The sequence below is a fragment of the Lethenteron reissneri genome, chromosome 24, assembly GCF_015708825.2.
Source record: "Lethenteron reissneri isolate LAM-NWPU_2019-01 chromosome 24, ASM1570882v1, whole genome shotgun sequence".
Taxonomy (NCBI): Eukaryota; Metazoa; Chordata; class Hyperoartia; order Petromyzontiformes; family Petromyzontidae; genus Lethenteron; species Lethenteron reissneri.
The window spans coordinates 16,945,959-16,960,815 of NC_083802.1; the positions used below are offsets into that span (position 1 = coordinate 16,945,959).

At 53.1% G+C, this 14,857-nt stretch overlaps 1 protein-coding gene across 1 annotated transcript in view; it reads right to left on the reverse strand.

The window, feature by feature from the left end:
* Positions 1-952: 952 nt before the first annotated feature.
* LOC133346699 (AP-4 complex accessory subunit RUSC2-like) overlaps positions 953-14,857 on the reverse strand; it is a 37,898-nt gene continuing 23,993 nt past the window's right edge. Inside the window, 11 exon segments of the mRNA XM_061558501.1 lie at positions 953-3,637; positions 4,372-4,590; positions 6,319-7,708; positions 8,079-8,125; positions 8,718-8,823; positions 9,461-9,635; positions 10,207-10,283; positions 11,151-11,294; positions 12,094-12,225; positions 13,128-13,617; positions 13,619-14,355. Coding sequence (XP_061414485.1) covers positions 3,442-3,637; positions 4,372-4,590; positions 6,319-7,708; positions 8,079-8,125; positions 8,718-8,823; positions 9,461-9,635; positions 10,207-10,283; positions 11,151-11,294; positions 12,094-12,225; positions 13,128-13,617; positions 13,619-14,355 — 3,713 coding nt within the window. The 3' untranslated portion in view covers positions 953-3,441.

A 14,857-nucleotide genomic window follows, 5' to 3' on the forward strand; every position in this document is an offset into this window, starting at 1 on the left:
CCCCCCCTCCACCCCCACCTCCCCCCCCCATCTCCCCCCACCCACCTACCCCTACTTACCCCACTCACCCCTCTCCGGCGAATTGAGCTCAACAGAGCGGCAAGGCCACAGCGGGCACGGTTGAACTGTCGTTGGGAAATGTGGACCAATGTATTTTTGGAGTGAGAATATAAAAACAAATTATCTCTCCCCTTCTTTCGGGTATATTTCGAACAAAGGAGAAACGGGTCCGCGATGCACCTCGTTCATTTGCAGTTGAGTTGGCACACAATGTGGATTGACCATCACCATCAGCCGGAGGCAAGCCTCAACAAGCCGTTGATATCCCACGCTCCTGTTATGTAATAATCCACCTCGCACGCAAAGTTATGTACTATTTAAGCGATTGCCTAAGATTAATACAGCTGTCCAAGTTGCAAGCATGTTTTAAAAAAACAGTACTGAATTATTTAGCAATTTAGTATTTTTATTGTTTAAGTGTATAAACACACTATACAATTATTTCCCAAACACATCCGTTGTCAAAAAGCATAGAAACGACGACCCCCCCCCCCCCAACGTATTCTGTTAGCGAGCTCACGAGGGGGTTGCCATAACCACGCCCAGCCACCTTTGTCTCCCCAGTGCTAATGTTTACACAAAGCTCCAAGCAATTATTTAAAAATGTGTGGCAATGCATACGTGCAAACGTGTGCACACATCCAACGTTCTTTGTAAATAACACGGACGGTTGTTTTACAAGGTGCACACAATTATACCTTTAGGTTATGTACTATTATTCAGTCGTCACAACGTGATGGTACATTGTTTTAGCATAAAATAAAAACACCACACAATTTCACATTGCATCGCCACTAGATTCACACTAGCAGTTGAACATTCAACCATAGGAATATAAGGTGCTCATTGATGTGGCAGTCGTATACAATGAAGACAAAGCACCCCCCAACACTACTTTAATGATGTGCTTTATTGTAATGGGTATTATCTTTTACATTGCACACAACCATAGTCAATAAATTACAATTTATTAATGAATCTATACTGTACATGAGCCAGCTACGGACTGAACGAGACGCACAATTAAATACGAATTAATTTCCAAAGCCAAAGATATACAACGACCGGGCCAGCTTGGGCGTGCAAAGTGCTGACGATTATCAATTGCGAGGAATCGCCACAGCGCCGCCAAGGAGTTTACACGGTGTTTCACGTGGTTACAACAACAACAACAAAAGTCACATGGTCAAAAGAGTCCCTTTGCGGTAACATAAGTTATGGCGAGGATGTTTGTAAACAACAAAAACAAGTTTTTCTTTTTCTTTCAAACTGTAATCGTGAGACATCCGTGTACGAATCTTGCACAGTATACTAAGCAAGCGCACGTACTTAGCCATGGTGTACGGCGTGTAACTCTGATGCTCATATCTTGAGAGTGGTAGTCATAGCATTATTCATTTGAAGGCTTAAGGAGGGTCAATTCAATTTGGCAAAAACAAAATAGCAACACATTTCTTTAAATTGAGGCATTGTATGGACAAACTAGAGGGTTCTCAGACATTACCACAGCATCACTAGAAATCATGCCTTACGTTTCCCAACTGGTAAGCAGCATTTTGAAATTATTTTTCTCTTATCAGTTGTAAACTAAATACACCCCTGCAGTGCCGATATGGTAGCAAGTAACATTTATGGATCGGTACCGCCTCATCTTAAAATCCGGACATGGCATTCTGAATGTGAAATGTGTCATGGGTTAAAATCATTAGTGCTCGGTTCATACGTTAGGTAAAATACAACTGCATCGTCACTCCCTCCTTCAATTGCACTACTACATTTAAAATAGTGTTACTACAATCAGTGCACCTAATTTGTTCAATCTCATCAAAATGAAAACTTTCCTCTCGGACACGCAATACTTACTTCTTCGCGTTACGTTGTATTCACTCGCAATATACAGCGGCCCCGATGCCTTCAATAATTTAAATACCGTTTACACGCTACGTATTAGTTGAATAAACTGCGGGACATCCGATGCACGATTGAACTGCAGCCACAAGGTGGCACACGCGAGGCAAGGTCGGTAGCATTTGATGCAGCCTCAACGTCGAACTCCAGAGGGAAGGCAGCTTCAACAACATCCCATCAAAGTGCCCGCCCCCTCTTCGAATGTGCGGTCATCACGTGAAAGGATCTCGGTTGTAGCTCTGCTATAGCCACGTACGCAGGGCCATTCTGCAACGCGAAGGGTTCCGCTTTGTCTGCGAGAGATCCCGAGAGAATGCATGGGTCGCGTGACGGACGCGACAGCAGTGGCACGATCGGGATAACATTGCGGAGAATAAATATTACACGAAAATTAACGAGTACAATCAAATTCCCATCGGACGGTCCCTTTAGATTCCTGGGATTCAGAGGGTACTGCCTGGGAATGGACAGGCCACACCAAGGCATGCTACTAAGCCACGAGACAGGGCACGTGGTACAGAATACACGGCAGTTAGTGTCGTCCGTTCCGCAGACTGCATGCGGCCTTACTTGCCCAGCAAAGCAACGTTAGTCTACACCTCGGGCAGGGGAGCGGCTAAGGGATTATTATACCGTGTACAATAGGATGTGCCTATATTTAGACGAAAAAAAATACTCAACACTTTGATTCAGTGCTCATCGACGAGCCTTTCGAGGATCATACCCTGCTCCAGGAAGCGTTCATCACCCTTTTTCTCGCCATCGCAAGAAAGCCGCAGTTACGTTCCGCAAAACGGCCCTTGTGGGAAGGTGAACAAACAACTTCTGGGCTCTGCCCATCGATTTATCGCGCGCCGGAACCCGTCCCATCGCGAGCGGCACCGCAACACGACCTGGGGACTAACAGTGCGCCCGGAGGAGAGCATTTAACGCGACGTTACGGTTATTTTTGTCCTACTATCGTTACTATCTGGAGTAATTTTAGACAAATTACATTGCCTAACATGCATATCCTGACACCAGAAGATGAGTTCAGTTTGAGTGAGACTCCTGGTAATGAATGCATTTAATCAAGAAGTCCTTGTTACGTGGGTTCAAACACAACGGTGTATTAATTGGTTATCATATTTGGCATTTAGTCAAACGGCAATAGTGCTTCAATCCGCAAATGAAAATCTAAATGTTTTAAACGTCGGCGTGTGTTGTACAAGCGGACATCCCTTGCCGGGATCACTTAAAATGCAACTCTAACCCTCTACGTACAAAAACGCACGGCCACACTTAAACCTACCTCAGCAGCGATGTCTTCAGTGTATGAACCTAAAATACGCGACTTGCCGTCCATACACGACGACAGAAAAAGTCGGCAAAATCGAAATCGTTACCAATACCACGACAGGGCCAGTCGAGCGCCGCAACGATGACCACCCCCCAATCCCGGTCACGCCGCGACCCCTGGGAGGACCTGCGGCGCTAGTGCTCGCTGTCCTCCACCGGTGAGACGAAGCCGGCGGCGCCGGGGGCGGGCGCCGGCCCCTCCTGCCCACCCTGTGCGCGGCACGGGAGCCGCCCGGGGACGGCCGCGCCCGTCGCCTGCGGAACGTCGCCCCGGCGGACGCTCGGCTGCCCACCATCGGCCGCCGCGTGGTGGCAGAGCGCCGTCACCTCCCTGCCACCACCACCGCCACCACCACCGCCGCCGCCGCCGCCACCGCCGCCGCCGCCGGAGCCCCCGAAGCCGGAAACGAGAGTCGGAAAGAGATTTACAAAATGAGAAACTCGCAATCGGTTTGCGTGCAGGTGCTAGGTGGATTGTCGCGTCGAAGGATTGTGGTGGTGGCGGCCTGCGGAGGGCTTTTAGCCGTCAGTGGAATGGACAATTACTGCTGATGATGACGACGGTGATGAGCCCGCGGGCCTCGGTGCGTTTTGTTTGTTGAGGTGACGACAGAGCGGCGACCAAGGAATGGGACGCATCCAAGGGAAGGATCCACCGGGGAGATGGAACGAAGAAATCAACTCGTGTGCCGGTGCTAGATGGATTATTGCATTGCAGGTCTGTGATGGCGGAGGGTTTGCAGTGGCCTTCATTGAGCAGTGGATTAACCATAACCAATGATGATGATTACAAAATACAGGACAATCACATCAGCCAGCCAACCAACCCAGGAAGGAGCATTGGCAGCAGAGACTGACGGTGATGAAGATAATATTGAAGTTCAGCAAGTCCTGCTAGCAGACCGACTGCTAGACATCCGTGGCTACGTAAGCAAGGAATCCTCAAAACCATTAAACTGGATTCCTACGACCAGCAGCAGCAGTTCATCATAATCTTTATGAGCCATGGTCAATCCGCTGCTGGATGAACGCCTGCCCAAGTCTTCGCCAGCCACAGCAGCTCACCTGACTCTGTCCTCACGGCTTTCAGTGGAGCCTCGTTCCTGTGGCGACGCCTCGTGAGCAGCTCGAGCAGCGAGCGATTGGGCGCCTGCGGTCGCCCCTGCGGGGACAGAATCGCCGTTGTCGGGGCTCGGGGTAGCTTGGTTGGTCTCCGTGGCGACCGGCAGGCTGGTAACGAGGCCGAACGCTGACATGTCCAAGCCGAGCCAGCTGGAGGGCAGCCTGGAATTTGTTGTTGTTGCCAAAACGACAACAGTGCGACAAAACGGTTAAAATGTATCTCTCTCCGTGTGTTAGCTAGTCAGGGCCGTACAATCATTTATTGAAACGGAATGCACAAAATGAGCGAGGCACTCGCGCAGCGATTACACAGGAATTTGACACACATGTCCCTAACACTGCCCTAAAGTGGAAAACATATATAACAGCTGTGACGTTTTGACCAAAATGACCTTCCTTCAACCCAGAAAGAGCCCTCAAATCTCTGCTATGAAAGGCATCTCTCTGCTGTGTGTGTAGGTGTGTTGAACTTCTTCCGCGCCGTACATAGCCAACCGTACAACTCGGTGGGGGTGCATGCGTAGCCAAACCTTGTTAATCGGTGGGGGTGCATGTGTAGCTAACCGTGCCCAAAACATTGTTTTTATACATTAGGGCCACAGTGGACGGATATTTCAAGTTTTTTTTTTATCGTGCACAGCTACCAAAGCAATATGAAAAAGTACATTCGTATATTTTTCTTACAGGTGCATTTGCATTGCCTTCTTGACTTTTGAGTAATTATTTACGAAAATAATAATGAAAAACCCAAGAAGAGTAAGTGAATTAAATATTTTGCCCCTGAATTCGTGATTTTATTGTCTCCGTCAAGCTGACGTGCCGGTCAAAGTAGTTAGACTTCGATTTAATAAAAAAAATGCCAGATAAAACATGAACGGACTGTGCCGGCAGTGGTTTCACAAGCAAAGGATTACAAAATCCACCCCGACAAACACAGCCGGTGATTTATTTTTTTTGCAATAAATATGTTACTTATACACCTGTTAAATGAACCCATGTAGTTATAATATTTGACATGATGGAAACAAATTCGTACTTAAACTGTATTAAATGTGAATGAGATTCCATTTGAATCATTAGCCAGCGGGCACCGTCGTTCATGCCTGTGATGCAGCGCTTCGGGGGAAAGGGTGACCGGCCTACAAGGTGGCTTTATTTTATTTTATTTTTATTAATTTTGATGTTTTACCTACGTGACTTTACCGAAAAAACCTAAGAATATGAATCCTTGCAGTCACGAAAGCTTCAAATCTAGAATTAGAAAATGGTAGTACAGCAAGCGGGCTCACAAACACAATCTGCGAGGACCGTTGAAGTGTTAACCCCTCCCCCCCCCCCCATATTCCTGGTATTTTTTTTTCCGGAGTTCTCCAGTTCCCGCCCACACACATACACAAACACACACACAAACACACGCGCAAAACACTCTTCAAACCGATAATGATCAAATACGTCTCAACGCAGTAACCTCCCGAAAAATAATCGGTCTCAAGACTCGGCGATGTTGTCCTGAAAGAATAAACGTTCAACCTGGTGATCCCCCACTTACGTAGGACGGTTGTTAATTAACCCCCTTGAGGTTATTAACCCTTTCATGTTCCGAGGCAGTCTGAAAGTTGCAGGGTGGGGTCCCATTTGCAACTGAATCTCGGATTGTGCAAACGCGCTTCACGTTCATTTTATTCAGAGAGGCAGCATAGCGCTGCTGTTTTAAAAGACATTTTACTGTAGTCAAGGCCGATAACTGTAGCGACACGACCGCCGCACTCTACGATAGCTGGCGCCAAACTTTTCCACACACCCTCCTGCATGGCCTTTTACTTCGGAATGGAAAGAGGGGTTATTGCCTCTTGATCTGACCTAAAAAAACTCCGCGGCCCGTTCGCTTGCCTGTTGATCTGGGGTGACCTCAGCGTCTGCACATCCTTCGCATTCTTCTGCTGCTGCTGCCTGTGAGGGCTCGCGCCGAAGAGACGACCCAGCCACAGGACGGCCGGCGGCGGCGGCGGCGGAGCTTCCACATCGCCTCCGCGCCTCTCCACTGCCTGGCCCCCCTCAGGTGGCTTGTCAAGGTCATCCGAGTCTGGGGGGCTTCCCAGCCACCCTCGTTTCTTCTGCCCGGCTACCGTGTCGGAAGGCGGCGTCTTCTTCAAATAATCCTGCCCGCCGCTTTTGCGAGTGGGCTCCCTGGACTCCCTGAAGGCGTCCGGCGTGGGAAGCTTTTCCTTGCCTCCCTGCGCAAAATTCCTCCCGTCGGGCGAGTGCCCTTTGTGCGGCTCTGCGCTTTTCGAAATTTGCTTTTCCGGCGGCTCGCCCGCTTTCACGTACGTGAACGAGTGAGGCCTGTTCCACCTGGAAAACCTCGGCCCCCCGCCCTCTCGTTCTGCAGTCAGATAAATCTGAGAGCTCTCCTTGAGCTGTTGCCACCAGTCTACGTTCTTCGACTGCCACTGGCTCGACGTCGGCTGCGTGTTGCTCACGGCAGCAGGACTGCAAGCGCCGGCGCATTCCTCTTCTTTCCGCACCAAAGAATGCTCCACGCTACTTTCGCCGCCTTCCTGAGGCTTCTCCGCCTCCTGGCTCTGCACGCCGGAAGCCGAATGTTTGCACTCCGCGCACGTCACCATCTGATTGGGCACTTTATCGATCTCAGCGTCATCCCGTAACGCGGAAACGTTGCGCAACGCGCACTGTTCGGCGACAGCCGAGCGTTTCTGCCTTCCCACATCACCTTCCACCACGTCGTCCCTCGGCTCCTGGCACGAGCTGTACAACGACTGCTCCTGGTCGGGGTTGAAACCTTCAGGGTCCTTCTCGCTACGATCCGACAGGCCGACGGCGGCCACGCGATCATCCCCTCCGTCGGGCGACACGTCCGACCCCCGCACCCCTGTGTCCGCCGCCAGCTCGTTCATCGTGCGACCTACGACCCCTTCGCCAGGCACGGCGGCGGCGTCGGCGGCGGCAGCGGCGTCGGCGGCGGCAGCGGCGTCGGTCGCGTCAGCAGCGCCAGCGGCAGTGGCGTTGCTCCAGTTGCGCATAAACTGGAAGGTGGAGTGCACCGAGCGCTGGAGATTCTCGAACTGACTGCGCAGTCGCTCGTGCTGCCGGATCTGCTCGTGCTGTTGCTCCCCCGACGTGACCTCGAAGCGCTCGTCCAGCCGGAACGGGAGCAGCGCCAGCGGCTGCAGCAGCAGCACGAGCTCGTCGACGAGCGGGGCGCACGCGCCGTTCGGCATCGCGAGGAAGCCTTCGGGCAGGTAGTGCGTGGTTAGTATACCTGCGCGCACGCAGACAGGGGGTGCAGTGAGACGCAGGCATCGATTCATTGGTCAGGACGCGCGGCCGGTGTGAATGTCGGAGGTGGAGAGGACGCGTTATTAGCGCTGGCGGGTCGTGGTTGGCATGGGCCCTGGTGCAACGAATGAAATGGGGCCCCATGTCCAATTTTCCCCACCTGTCCGATGTGCCCCACCTCCTCCCACCCCTTCGTAGCCCGGCACCTGGGCTCCTCCGGCCCATGGGGCTTGGTGCAGTTTCACCGCCTGCGCACTCGATAGCTACGTCGCTGATTGTATTTTTTCTTTACGACAGGGGAAATAATGTAAGCACAAAAGTGATTTTTTTTTTTCTGTTGACAGTCTGTATACCTTCGTGATTGTGCAGGTAGTTGATCCAGAAATCCAGGGACTTCATGCTGTGGATATGAAGACAAATTAGAATAACACCAGGCACAAGTGTTGAACAAAACAGGTTCTGAAATATCATGTGCATGCACGCATAATGCAAAAATTTCCATCACGCGCTTGTCTTTGGAAGTATTTAGTCATCGGTACGGAAGTCGACGGGCACCTGTTAGGCGAAACACCTTTGCATATTTTCAAATTATCCATTTTTGCTTTTGGTTGTGTCTGCGAGCTTTGGACATCGCTCTGATCAATTTGGCCAGATGTCAACGGGTTAGGTCTGCATCGCAACACAACTTTCTACTGCAGTATGGTTGACAATGGATCATCTTCATTGGCGTTATAGATCCCCTCCCATTGCAGAACAATGGAAGAATGGAGCCAGTTGATGAACACTTTCAACCTTAGTTGGAAAGCAAGACTAAAATAAATAAATATTTTGACACAAGCAAGCCCCCACATTTGTGGCACGCGGCGGCGGTGGCGGTGGTTGTGGCGGTGGTGGAGGTGGTGGCGGTGATGGCGGTGGTGGTGGTAGTGGCGGCAGTGGCGGTGGTGATGGTGGCGAACGAGGCACGGGAGCGGTTGGCTCAGCACACTTACTTGAGCAGGCCGAGGATGAAGGCGTTGAAGCGCATGCTCTGGCTGCTCAGCTCCGTCAGCTGACACAGGTGCTGGTATAGGCCATGCAGTCTCTTGGTTGAGGGACCTGGGCCGTCAGCGGTCAACATCAACACGAGGTACGACAGTTCCGCTTTGCGACTCGGCTGGTTTAACCAGACCTCATGTTGGAAGACAGAATACCAAGCCTCTAAAATTGGCTGTAGCTTACACAAGAATATTAACTTTCGGCGAATGTGACCAGATTGTAATGTGGAGATGCATGGTGGAGATGGAATGACAAATCAACCTTGGGTACGGAAGGATGTAAATACACGGGCCATGTGTGCAGGATTGTTTTACACAATGTTGAAGCTTCATTCATTACAAAAACTTAACAATGATAATTAGTCAAATGTTGCCACATTTTCCGTATTCAATTTACAAAGCGGAAAATGACATCACAGCAATTTTGAATGTACGTATGTTGAACTTCTCTCGCACCGTATGTAGCCAACCTTGCTAATGGGAGGTGCGTTACCAAAACGCATCTGCATCTGTGCGACATCATAGAGTGGAATGACGACAACAACCATAACTTTTAAGTATTTCTTTCTACTTCACCAAAACTTTCTAACTCAAGCTAGACAGCGCGAGACCCACGGGCTAGGAACGTGACTGCAAAATAAGTGCCGGATCTTTTTGTTGTGTGACGCATCTTTCATTAATCAGAGACACAAACGCACCGAGCTGCGTGGAAGACTCCACGACGCTCCAGGGGGTGTTTCTTCGTCGGCCGACGATGAGGTCCAGGAGGTGAGGCCTCAGGCCATCCTTGAGTACGTTGCTCAGCGCAGGACACAGGTACTTGAGTACCAGGTGGCCCACGTTGGGACTCACCGAGCTGTCGCCGAGCTTAGCCTACACCACCGATGTGAGGACACACGCACGCGCAACCAAGACAAGAGATCCCCCGTGTAGCCTTTCACAGTCTGTTGGTTGCAAGTGCCGTCAGCGATAACCTATTAATGCCAGTGTGGCCAGCGGTACCACGTCCAGCCGCCTTTGTTTCCCCAGTGCTGATGTTTTTACACACCGCACTCGACACCTTTTTAAGACCGATTCGACATAGGTGAGGCACATGATCGTTTCAGCCATCACTCGCCGCTCATGTTAGCTGTGGTCGGGAATCGAATTCTGGTCACCGGGTTTGTAGCGTAGTGCACCGACCACCATGCCAGCGCGTCACTAACCCAACACGCACACAGGTGGACACATAAGGTCTCACCAACACAACCACACACAGAGGGGCAGACACATCACCGCAGCCCAACAAACACAACCACAATAACAACACGAGGACACCCGCACCGAGTCATTGACAAGCAAGGCCATGGCCTGAAAAAAAAAACTATAGTTTTACACAACTTAATTTATAGTCGTTTCCGACATTAACTTCATACGTGGGTGCGTTGTAAAATGTGTTCCTTGCCTTCACCCCTGCGTCTCGAGTGGTTCCAAAATGAGCCACGATCAGGTCAATCGCAGAATTCACCGTCTGCACGAGCGCTGCAAGGAAAACAAAAAGTGTTCACGCCAACACCTGTCAGGCAGTAATTACGCAAGGCTGACGATATTTCTTATTAGTTTATGTTTTATCGCCATTCGTATCCCATATGCGCTGTTCGGAATTAGGTCATGTGGCAAATCTGTCCATTGAGGTGTGTCATTGACATAAATGAATTAGCAATTTCTGACAAGATGTGATCCGTGACCCGATATTGCGGCTTATCGGTGCCGTCGCTACCTATCAGCTGTGCAATTTTCAAGACCCCATGGCATGAAGCGACTGACAAGTGCCATCAGAGAGGGATGTGAAGAGACATCGGTGAGCCCTGGCAGTAACCTATTAACCTTTAACCTCACCGGGCATTCCAGGAGCCATAACTCATGTTTCAGTGACACTGCACCTTCATTAGCGAGAGATTTAACGAGTATAAGTCAGTGCCAGCTGGCTGCGAGATGTTAACCCCCTCGCCTGGTATGCACGAGGTCGTGCGTTCGATCCCGACCCTGACGTCTGTATATTTGGAGTTTTTCTCTCTCCCCGAGTTTGCGTGGATTTTTCTCCGGGCCCTCTGGTTTTCCCCTCCACATTTAGAATCAACATCACGTGTTTAGAGTATTTGGCTGCTTTAAATGTCCACTCAATAAGCTACTTCGTTGATCTACCATTTGTGACAGCCAGGTCGCTTCTGAAAAAGAGCTGTATAGCTCAGCGGGCCTCACCTGGTAAAACAAAAATCGTAAAAAATTGTTTTATACTCCAGGACGTCTCAAGAGGGCCTCAACAGTCGGCGGCAGCTTGGCACGACCTTCATCACGAGGCGGACGGACCACGGCCGCCGATGGAATCCAGCGCGGCGCCACGCTCACCTCTCTTCTCCAGCAGATCGATGGATGTGGACGAGTCGGAGTCGTCGGGACTCAGGCAGAACTCGTGCGGTGGCCGCTCCGCCATCGAGAAGTAGTCAGGGCAGAAGTCGCTGTAGTAGGCCTGCAGCGGCCTCGCGGACGGACCTGGGGCCCAACGGACGCACGCCACGGGGGGGGGGGGGGGGGGTGTGATTAGGTCACGACAGACCTCGACGATCCCTCGAGGGTGGCACCGCCGGTCCTCGAGGCAGCGAAACATTGGCGACTGAACGCCAGAGGACGTTCAAACGTGAAGAGGAGTTAAGAGCCATAGGCAGTGTTTTCACGTGGTCCGTGTGCAATTGGTCAGTCCTTATGCTTCTGTGTGCTCGGTCCCCACACAGCAGTATCACCTGGGGTAGGCCGTAGTCCCCTGGGCATGCGCGCGAGTGACACTGGTGGGGCTGTAGTACCCTGGGTCTGCAAGTGAGTGGCGCTGGGGGGGCCGTAGTACCCTGGGTCTGTGAGCGAGCGGTGCGAGTGCGAGCGGCGCTGGTGGGGCCGTAGTACCCTGGGTCTGTGAGCGAGCGGTGCGAGTGTGAGCGGTGCTGGGGGGGGTGTAGTACCCTGGGTGTGTGAGCGAGCGGTGCGAGTGTGAGTGGTGCTGGGGGGGGTGTAGTACCCTGGGTCTGTGAGCGAGCGGTGCGAGTATGAGTGGTGCTGGGGGGGGTGTAGTACCCTGGGTCTGTGAGCGAGCGGTGTGAGTGCGAGCGGCGCTGGGGGGGGGTGTAGTACCCTGGGTCTGTGAGCGAGCGATGCGAGTGCGAGCGGCGCTGGTGGGGCCGTAGTACCCTGGGTCTGTGAGCGAGCTGTGCGAGTGAGAGCGGCGCTGGTGGGGCCGTAGTACCCTGGGTCTGTGAGCGAGCGGTGCGAGTGTGAGCGGCGCTGGGGGGGGGTGTAGTACCCTGGGTGTGCGCGCGCGTTCGGGAGGCCCACGAGCTGCTGGCGCGGTGAGGGAACGAGCCGCAGCGCACGGCCGGCGAGCTCGAGGAGCGGCAGCCCCGCCGCCCGTGCCACAGCACTTCCAGGTCGGAGGCTGCGTCGGTAGGCGGGGGAGACACCAAAATGCACAATGGGGTACAGGCGCAGCCCTCCTCCAATTTCCTACACACGCCACTGCCCGTGAATGGGCCCTCCAACCAGAAGGAGCTCTAGAGAGTCCCTCCAGGTGATATTAGATTTTTCCCCTCCACAGTATTTGGCTGCTATACATTTCGATGCGTTGATAAGCCACTTTGTTGAGCTATCATTTGTGATAGCCAGGTCGATTCTGAAAAAGAGCTATATAGCTCAATAGGCCTTACCTGCGAAAACAAGTTTAAATAGTTTAGTTTTAGTTAAATTGGCCTACTCTTCCACACTGCCAGGATGGCCTGCAGCAGGCAGGAGTGCCCATACTTTACCCCACCACATACCATCCACCAATTGAGCAATTGTGGTGCACACATTCATACTGCGAAATGGACAGAGGGTTCACCGTCGTTTACAACTGCTATGCCAGTAGATCGAAAGTCCAGTGTGCTGCTAACCATTAGATCATGGCAGCACACATACCGGTCAGTAAATAGAAAAGAATATCCGAGCAGTGGTATTTAGTAATTACACTCGGAAACATGTTCAACATTCTCCACTAATAGGCAATGGCGAATGCACATTTATTCAAGACTGTTACTTATATATTTAAACAGCTTCCAAAAAACCCAAACAATGGCTCAAACCCAAAGTAATCGACGATATTAAGCAGGGATTAATTTATCGTGAAATATATTTCAGGTATTAAGCCGTGATTGTAAGTAACAACAATGCTGTCGCTTGCACAAAGCATGTGGCTTTAACATGAAGAAAAAAATGCCACTAATTTTTTAATAAATGGAAATGCGACAGAGAGCAATGAACCAAGACGTTCAAGAGAACTGCACAGAAGAAGATCAGTTGTACCGGGCTGTATCAGCGTCCCTTGGCTGCCTCTTGAGTTGGCGCAGCTGCTGTGAAATCTTCCACCGTCTCCTACCCTCTCAGCAGCTGGACCATCCCTGAGCGGCCTCGGCGCCTCCGAGCCACCCCACCGCGTCTCCGCCAGGTGCCGGGCGGTGGCGGTGGCGGTGGCAGCGGCAGCTCGTTGCGAGTGACCCTGAGGAGGCCCGAGGGCACCGGAGTTCGCCTGCAAGGACGTGAACCTCGACGATCGCTTCAGAGGCTGCGGCCGCCACGTCTCGCCCCCCCCCAAAAACCCCTCCGCTCGAGCCACCGGCCTTCGGCGACGCGCCAAACGCGGCCGGCGCTGCGACCGAGTCGCCCAGGAATCCGCCCGGCTTCGAAGACGAGTACCTTCCCGGCACGCTCGAGCCGGCGGGCGATTGCTCCGCGCTACTGTCGCCGGCGAGGGCCAGGCCGCACGAGTACGTCGCGATGGTGGGCGGGTACGACGAGCTACGCGGTGGTGGCGGCGGTTGCGGCGGCAGCGGCGTACCGGCGGCGGCGGCCCGGGTCGGGGAAGCCGACGCCAGCAGCAGGAGGTCGGCCCGAATGGGCGACAAGCTGCCGAGCGGCGAGGGGCGGATAGCGCCGGGGGGCGGGCGCCAGCGCCTCCGCGAGCGGCACTCGCACACCAGGCTCTGCCGCGCCGTCCCCACCGAAAGCGCTGCTGGCGCCGCGCCTCCGTCCGAGTTCCACTGGTCGCTGTCGCTGCCGCTGTCCCTGGCGTCGGCCGCCTGCTGCGCTGACCTCACCGCTCCGTCGCCTCCGTCGTCCCCCAACGACTGCTGCAGCGCGACGTCCCGCGAGCTCTGCGAGCCGCCCAGCGACTGCGAGGACCCCAAGGCGGCCAGGCGGGTGCCCGTCAGGGTCGGGCGAGAGATCTGCAGCGGAAGCTGACCGCCGGGGTGGCCCAGGGGCGCCGACCGGCCATGGGCGGCGCTCGCCGGGGGCGGGGGGCCGCCGCTCCCCGCCGGGTCCGACGCCGGCGGCTGCGGCTGCCCGCGAGCGAGCGGGAGGGCGGCGCTCGGCTGCTGCGGAGCGCCGCGGGCGGGCCGGATGGGACGGGCAGCAAGCTGTCGGCTCAGGTGGTGGTGCAGGATGAAGGGCTGGATGGGCAGCGTCGTGGGCCTATGCTCTTTGCCGTATTGCGTCGGTGTCGTTGTTTTTGCACACGGATTTGTGCCCAAGCCTGAGCACGGAAAGGAGAAAAAGGGAAAATTCAGGCAGATGAAAGGGGAAGAAGGCACCGCACTCTAATGAGCCCAATGGAAACACACAGATAACCTCAACTGACAGCTGCAGGGAGAGTTAAGTTAATTATTTGCATTGATAGGGCAATAACTCAAAGCGTCTTATGCATATATGTTGAACTTCTTTTGCACCGTACGTAGCCTTACAACACACAATCGTCTCAGCAATTTAAATGCGAGGACTGTGGTCCAGCGAAGAGGACCCCCACAGTGGCAGCTGTCCCTGGGCGGCACAAGTCGAACGCAGCAGCGGCCAGCAAACGGGCCTCGGGGTCTTCCGATGGCAGAGAAAAAGATTTCCCCCGTGGCTTTACGCTGCCGTGGCTGCTGTGCCCCGGGCCATTAGGGGTAATACGCCGCAGCTGTGCACGGCGAGTCGGAAGAAGCGCACACTCGACTCGGCCACATGAATCTTTTATCAGCCCACGTTTAGTGTCTTCT